This window comes from Sinocyclocheilus anshuiensis, unplaced genomic scaffold (genome assembly GCF_001515605.1).
Source record: "Sinocyclocheilus anshuiensis isolate Anshui unplaced genomic scaffold, SAMN03320099.WGS_v1.1 scaffold581, whole genome shotgun sequence".
NCBI classification, from domain to species: domain Eukaryota; kingdom Metazoa; phylum Chordata; class Actinopteri; order Cypriniformes; family Cyprinidae; genus Sinocyclocheilus; species Sinocyclocheilus anshuiensis.
The window spans coordinates 367,092-375,559 of NW_015540886.1; the positions used below are offsets into that span (position 1 = coordinate 367,092).

An 8,468-nucleotide genomic window follows, 5' to 3' on the forward strand; every position below is an offset into this window, starting at 1 on the left:
CTTGCTCAATGGCACCTCAGTCGTGGTATTGAAGGTGGGAGAGAGCGCTGTACATTCACTCCCCCCACCTACAATCCCTGCTGGTACGAGACTCGAACCCACAACCTTTGGGTTATGAGTCCGACTCTCTAACCATTAGGCCACGACTTCCCCATCTTTATCTCAACTCAATTTTTATGGTTTTAAGGATGCTTAGATATTTTTTACAAGAAAGCAAGACAAAAATAAGATGGTCTAAGATGGTTTGTGGGTCTTAGCTGGTCTCCCATGCTAGCCAGGATGATCCGATTGGGTTCCTGTTTTGGGAGTTTAAAGCTAGTCAGGATGGGAACCACCTGACGACCACCTTGGTGAGGCTGCTAAAACCAACAAATGACCTAGCTGGTTAACCTGAGCAGCCAGTTGGTCTCCCAGTCTGACGACCTGAAATGTGACTAAAACTCCTTCAAAACCAGTCAACAGACCAGCTAATGCCATCAAGGCATCTTAAGCTGGTTTAAAATGTTTCTTTTCTACAGGGAAGAAAATAATTGCTTGCAGTGCACTTTGTTCAGTCCCTCAGTTCTCCACTTATAAACCTTCAAAAAGAGCACAACGGCGCTTAGGTGTGATTCTCATCAGCAGAGACAGGAAGTCAGACTCACGTCTCAGAGCTCTCCACCTCCAGTACTGATTGAACAGGCAGGTATCCCCTCTGAGGGTGTTTACTAAAATACTGCTTCGAGCGGAACTTGTTCTTTAGCGTCTTTGCGAAGTCCCGCATCTTCTCGCCTGAGGTCGTCTGGAATGATTCAGAAAGAGAGAGAGATAGAAAAAGAGCCAGCGGAGAGAAAAATGAAAGAACATGAGCGATTGAGACACAACACATCCCCTTAGTAACATGCCTCCGACACACAGCCAGTACATCAGTTCCTCCACAGAACATTCGTCTTCCTCCCATCTCAATCTATCATCTTTTGAGCAGCCACAGAAAGCCGGTGCATAATAAAGATGCCCACCTATAAAACTCAGACTGGAGCATGGGAAAACCATTAAGCAAATAGCCTTGTGCTGTATTTCACTGCAGGAGATCAATTTGGTTCAATTCATATTCATTTTGTGTAGTGCCTTGTACAATAGTGATTGAATCTGAAACCTTTGAGCAAGCAAAAAGCTGCCAGTTGGCAAGGAAAAAACCTCTGCAAGTAACAAAGCATATGTACCGGGGTGTAGTACTCCATGATGGGGTAGTGTAGTTTCTTGCCCTTGGTAGTTCTGCCTGTCAGAAAACACGTCTGGCAGATGTCCACATTGAACTGTTTCAGACTCCGGTATCTGAAACAGGCAGACACACATTTTACATCCAATTATTGAGGTGTTAATTTTAGGATTATGAATAGATTAAAATATTGAATCTCAACCACCCTGCTGATAATAACGATTTAAAACTAGCAGTGTGCTTTATGCTGGATAGTGATGGTTTAGTATAGGTCTAAATGGTGGGATATTATAGTCACTTGTGTTCACCAGCTAAACTTGGCTGTTTCTACTAAAGTAGATCGACGAAGAAAACCTTTTGGTAAAGGTAATCAAGAAAACCAGCATACAAAACACAATATTACTTATTGTACGCTACCATTCAGAAGTTTGGGTTAGTTAAGATGCTTTAATGTTTTTAAAAATAAGTCTCTCATGCTCACCGAGGGTGCATTTATTTGATCAAAAATACAGTAAAATATTAATATTGTAAAATATTATTACAATTTAAAATATTTTAAAATGTAATTTATTCCTGTGATGGCAAAGCTGAATTTTCAGCAAACATCATTCCAGTCTTCAGTGTCACATGATCCTTCAGAAATTATTCTAATGTTGGAGCTAAACTCTGCAGCGCATTGGCCCTCCAGGGCAAGATTTGAGGAACCCTGTTATAAATGTTGAAAACAGTTGGGCTGTTTAATATTTTTGTGGAAACCGTAATATTTTTTTCAGGATTCTTTGATTAAAGGGGTGGTTCACTGGTTTTTTTCTAGGCTTGATTGTGTTTATGGGGTGCAGTCTAACATGTGCTAATGCTTTGTATTTTAAAAAGCTCATTATTTTTCACATAATTTACCTTTATTCCACACAGCTCTGTCCCTTCTCTGAGAAACGGGCTGATCGTTTCCTTCTTTTATGAAGCCCCTCCCTCAAAAATAGGCGATGGGCTCTGATTGGTTAGCTAGCCCAGTCTGTTGTGATTGGCTAAACCGCCTCTAGTGTGCGTCTAAACGTCCCGCCCCTCTGAGAGCCTGTTCTAGTACACCCCCAAAATAAAATCAAGACATTGTAAAAGAGCATAACAGGACCCCTTTAAAAGATATCTCCATTTGCATTGAACTTTCAGCTTCGTAACTTTGCAGATATTGTTTATGCTCAAACAGCAACATTACACACTAACTAACATTAAAAAAGTGAAATCGCAATGAACCACCCCTTTAATAGAAAGTTTAAAATGAACAGCATTTATTTGAAATAGAAGATTTTTTTCTAACTTTTTTTTTTTAAGTAAAAAGTCTTTACTGTCACATTTGATCAATTTACAATATTAGTATTAATTTCTTTCTTTAAAAAATTAAATCTTACTGACCCCAAATTTTTGAACGGTACTGTACATAATGTATTCTTGTTAATAAGCAGCGGGGTAATCCTACTCTTTTTTTTTTTTGCCTAATTTTACCACTTTTAAGCAAATAGTTTTAATGCCTTCCGTTTCCCTTTGAAGGAAAAAACAACATAGATATCAAAAAATAAATAATACATTAAAATATGTAACAAAGATCTACCAAATTAAAAAATAAAATGAATATAAATTTAACAGTATTCACATATTCAGTTAAGCTCAGCCCTAATTAATTTACACAAATTCAGTCCATTAAGAACCCATGTATACTACTCCCTCTGCAGTTCTTAGCTTTAATGCTATTACATCAAACCCTTTGATCAGCTAAAAGAAGATTTTTGAATAATTTATTTTGAGTAGTTAAAAAACAAAGATAGAGAGATCTGTGCCGTCTTTCTCCAAAAAACTACTCAGCGCTGCAGCAGCTCACCTGAAGCCCTTGATAGGGCACTGCTTACAGATGTAGCAGCGTGCCTGGTGCTTGGCTGTCTCGGCCACGGTCACCCGGTGCAAAACAGGAAGCCACACCACCGACTGAGGCTCTAGGCCCATCCACTCCAGAAAGTGAGACACCTCAATTGCTGACTTACCTGGAGCCTAGAGGTAGACACAGAACATACACGAGAAAGATAAAAATCAAACAGCAACAAGTAGCATGAATCCAGATACCCAGAAGACATATTGTTCATTATGCATGCCCAATTAAGCACAAAAACAACTTCTGGTAGCTGATGGGCACAAGCACCCTATCAGAGCATGTCCCTTAAAAGTACTCATGTGATAGAGGGCAGTCACAGCCCCGTGAAAGCAAAGGATACATTCTCAGAGACGCGGCCCCTTGTTATAGTGACACAGTGGGAAATGGATGACAAGCAATAACCCTAATAAAAGAGGATGACATAAAAATCTGGAATAGGCTAAATTCTCATTAAATATGCATCAAAGATGCATTAAAAGGTTGATTTAATTTGGGCGCACTCTGAAGCTTGGGCAGAGCTTTATAATTAACATGAGTATCTCTAGCGTGGCCCTTAGTAGTCGCTGGAGCATGTCGTCTCCTGAGAGGGCAAGGCAATGTGGCTGTGTGTCTTAGCAGTGTCTGGGACTGAGACTAAAATGTGCAGTGTGGAGTTGAGAGGAAGACTCCAGAAGTTTCACTGAAACAACAAAAGAAGATCTTCTAAACAGTGCACTCTACAGGGACAGCCGAGAGTTTCCCATGAGATGGTCCATAACTTCAAACAAAGTGAACCAGTCTTTTCATCTAGACACACGCTGAAACACACGCCGACTGGCTGTGCTGCATCATTCTCGGTCTGTCATTTTTAATGCAGCCAGTGAAAAAAAAAAGTGTAATTGGAAAGCACTGACTGGCATTTCTTCCAGAATTATAAAGGTGACATGGAAAAAACGTGAAAATAAATTAAGTTTAATTATGTGTGCCTGAAATTGCACACATGCTCTTGATTGGATCAGGATTTAATTAAGGGCTGGCAGACCTAAGAATTAATGGTTTAAGGCCATTCTACAGGAAACCTGTGCCCTACACCAATTTCATAATTAGGCCATCAGTAGAATGAAATGCCAGAAGGTTACACTCCACTGCGATGTCCCTGCATTTTCTGAATTACAGCCTCATAAGTGTAAAGATAGATGAGATGGTGTCAGCAGGCATTTCACCTTCATTATCCTTAATTAGCCTAGACTATTAAGTCCGAAACACACTCTACGCAAGTACTGCATATGATCCTAAACTCTTTGGAAAGCTTGGTTTCGAAATTTCATGAACGCTACAATCAAAAATGACTACTGTTCAAAAATTTTGGGTAAGTAAGATTTTTGGTTTTAAAGAAAACAATCATTCGGGATGCATTAAATAGATCAAAAGTGACAGTAAAGACTTTTATATTGCTACAAAGAAATTCCATTTCAAATAAATATAAATAAAATATTATTAAAAGTTATTTTGAACTTTCTATTTATCAAAGTTTCCTGAAAAAATGTAACATGGTTTTAAACTAAAATATTAATCAGCATTACTGCTTTAAACTGGGATAATAATTCTGTCTTGAGCACCAAGGTAGCATATTAGCAGCATCATTTCTGAAGGATCATGTGACACTGAAGACTAGCTGAAAATTCAGTTTTGCCATCACATGAATAAATATATATTAATATTACAGTTTTACTGTATTTTTTATCAAATAAATGCAGCCTTGGCGAACATAAGAGACTTCTTTCAAAAACTTTAAAAAAATCTTCAAGAGCCCAAACTTTTGAAAGGCACTGTTAAAGTTAAGTGAAGTGTGTAATATCTGTGCCACTAGCATCAATAGCAAAAACACTGAATTCCAGACAGGTTTCCCAAACATTTGCAAATTAGTACTGCCAATAATGCCATCAGTTGAGACAATGTTGATATGTTTTATTTTTTTGTTAGAATACTTGGTCTGCGACCAAAGACAGACTGAGTGTGTTTGGGGAAACAGTTAAAAATAGCCATTGTTTTTGCTATTCCGTTTAGTGGCGTTAATGGCATTGAAATTATGCACTTCACTTTTAATGGCACAGATGTTTGAAGGTAACTCTATTGCCCCCTTGAGTATGCAAGCTGGCACAGTGAAGGAAAAATGCACATTTAATAAGTACAACAGGACTACCAAGTACTGGCCAAGCATTTGTGTAGAGTATGGTTCTGGCCAGTGACTCACTAAAACCCAAAGGAATAAAATCACAGAACAGCTCTTTAATCTCTGTACGTTCCAGTCCAAAAACCCAGGAGAAGCAGAGCCTAGTTAGGAGAGAGCGAGGGCGTGAGAGAAATGTGATAGGCAATAAAGAAGGAAAGAGAGAAAGTGTGCCTCTGGTACAAATATTTAAGAAGATTTGCTGATCACAGAGAGCAAAGGGTCTGTGTAGAGGGAGGCCCTTGCATCATCTGAACAGAAAGCATATCAGAGAAAATGAGAGATACTGAAAGAGAGTATCTGATGTCTTACAATTCGAAAGCAGCTGCGGACACTGGGCTCCACGTTGCTCCCTCCAAATGCCGCCACCTCCCCGAGCTGCCGAGGGATCTGAATAGCCTCGTGCAGTAACAGACTGAGATGTTTCTGATCTGTCAGTCCACCTGGACCACACACCTGTCTGAAAATGTCTGCAATACATAAACGGAAGACCTGGTTGAATGCTGCACTAAAAGGAGACACTAGGGAAAGGGAGCATTGTGCCAGTGTGCAGAAACCTGGAGGTGAGCAAACTGAGAATGTGAGACTTAAATGGCTTTAGGTTACAGGGGTGTGAGGCGAGATGGCTCACACTTTCATGTGTGATATATGTTGGCACTGTAAAAAAAAAAAGCATTTCTTATTCGGTGTTTTTAAAGTTAAAACATAAAGAAACTTTCATTACAGAATATATGAATTAAGAATATGTTGTTACTATTAACTAAAACTATTCATTTTTGTAATTGAAATAAAGATTAAGAAAATAAAATGTAAATAAAAAATAAACAATTAAAAAAACACAACTTAAAGATATATTCTAAAAAAAAAAAGTTGTGATATATATGGTGCAGTTTGCTTCAAGTAAATCCATCTTGTTTTAAAGATGTTTAGATATCTCCCCCCCCCCCACACACACTGGAAAATAAAAATATTTGATAAGCGAGAAAATCATTTTTGGCACAGTGGAGTGTGGCAAGATATGCATGTGTGTGCTTGATGCAAGCACTGGTGTAAATGTGGACAAAAGGCTAACATTAGCCGAGAGAGCCGAACAACTCAAACAGTCTGTGTCATGAATCTAGCCATCACTGAGCAGAATGATCCTGACAGAAGTGAGAATGTTCTCTGCGGTGCCAGTAAAAATAGCACCATCTAAAGTGGCCGGCACACACATTCACTCTTACATGTAAACCAGCCTCATACATAGTCTAGTCCAAGGACAGATTATGGGCGGGTCAATCAGGGCCAGAGCCCCGGATCCTCTGACTGCCAGGGCCTCATGCTAAGAGGCCCGACACCCAAAAACAAGTCGCTGTAGCTGTAAAATTGATATAGACAGATGAACAGCACTTTGTGCCAGTGGCTGTTGGCATGATATGAAATAAACAAAGAAATGAGAGATGTTATTTGTTTCTGGCCCCTCCTCAGCACTCACAGAAACCTTTATTGCAGTTTTGATTTTGTATAATAGTCATTGTACACTGATGTCTCTTTTGGAAAGTATTGCACATGAGGTGGGATTATTTTTGCAACTGCAACAATATTAAATTTTTATTTAATTATTTTTATTAAATAATTATTCAACTTCTTGTATTTGTGACTTTATATATCCAAATTGGGACTTTATTATAAAGTCTATTCTTTGATGGGAAAAGCTATTTAAGCTAGTAGCTGGTTTCTAGTTTGGTCTAAGCTTGCCATTGGCTGGTATAAGCTCGTACACCACCAAAAAAACAGCTACTTATGGTGATCCAGCTGGACTTGGAACATGGTGGCTGGTCAACCAATTAATGACCCGTTTGGACCAGCTTAGACCTGATACAAACAAGCCAACATGCTACAAAACACAGCTATCATCCTAAACAGAATTTTCCAACAAGGACAAATTGCAATTTCAACAAAGAGGCTGATGCCCCGGGGCCCCGCAGGACCTTAATCTGTACATGACCTACATTAAACACTTCACTTACAGATAGCTACAGACCTGTCTCTCTCCTTCCATTCATAGCGAAAACCCTCGAATGAGTTGTTTTCAACCAGGTATCATTGTTTCTTTCACAGAACAACAAACTAGATGCTAACCAGTCAGGTTTCCGGAGTGGCCATTCAACTGAGACTGCGCTACTGTCAGTCACGGAAGCCTTGCGGATGGCAAAAGCTGATTCCAAATCATCAGTTCTTATTCTGCTGGATCTATCTACAGCTTTTGACACTGTCAATCACCAGATCCTCCTGTCCACCCTCTCATCACTGGGCATCACAGGGATTCCACTTCGCTGGTTTGAATCCTATCTCACTGGTAGGTCTTTCAGGGTGGCTTGGGGAGGGGAGGTATCCAAAGCACATCAACTTGTCACTGGGGTTCCTCAGGGATCAGTTCTTGGACCCCTCCTCTTCTCCATATACACAACATCACTGGGTCCCATAATACAGGCACATTGCTTCTCCTACCATTGCTATGCTGATGACACACAGCTCTATCTATCATTTCAACCAGATGATCCAACGGTAGCTGACCGGATCTCAGGCTGCCTGGCGGACATCTCGGCATGGATGAAAGAACATCACCTACAGCTCAACCTGGCAAAGACTGAGATTCTTGTCTTCCCTGCCACTCCAACTCTACAGCACGATTTCACCATCCAGCTACGTTCTTCTACAATTACCCCATAAACTTCGGTCAGAAATCTTGGTGTAATCTTTGATGATCAGCTGACCTTCAAAGACCACATTGCAAAGACTGCTTGATCTTGCAGGTTTGCACTACACAGCATCAGAAAGATCAGGCCCTTTCTAACAGAGCATGCTGCACAACTTCTTGGCCAGGCCCTTGTAATTTCTAGGCTGGATTACTGCAATGCTCTTCTGGCTGGAATCAAGCACAATCAAACTACAAATGATTCAGAATGCAGCGGCACGACTGGTCTTCAACGAGCCCAAAAGAGCCCATGCTACTCCTCTCTTTATCTCCTTGCACTGGCTACCGGTTGCGGCTCGCATCAAGTTCAAGACATTGATGCTTGCATATAGAACAACCACAGGCTCAGCACCAGCCTACTTCCACACACTATTACGAATCTACATCCCCTCCAGAAGTCTGA

The 8,468-nt window shown here is 40.1% G+C and overlaps 1 protein-coding gene across 1 annotated transcript in view; it reads right to left on the reverse strand.

Moving 5' to 3' along the window:
• LOC107688688 (dystrophin-related protein 2-like) overlaps positions 1–8,468 on the reverse strand; it is a 38,402-nt gene that overhangs the window by 16,819 nt on the left and 13,115 nt on the right. Inside the window, exons 8-11 of the mRNA XM_016486417.1 lie at positions 5,641–5,798; positions 3,072–3,238; positions 1,203–1,314; positions 645–781 (exon numbers count right to left, since the gene is read on the reverse strand). Coding sequence (XP_016341903.1) covers positions 645–781; positions 1,203–1,314; positions 3,072–3,238; positions 5,641–5,798 — 574 coding nt within the window. The remainder of the gene's footprint in view (positions 1–644; positions 782–1,202; positions 1,315–3,071; positions 3,239–5,640; positions 5,799–8,468) is intronic.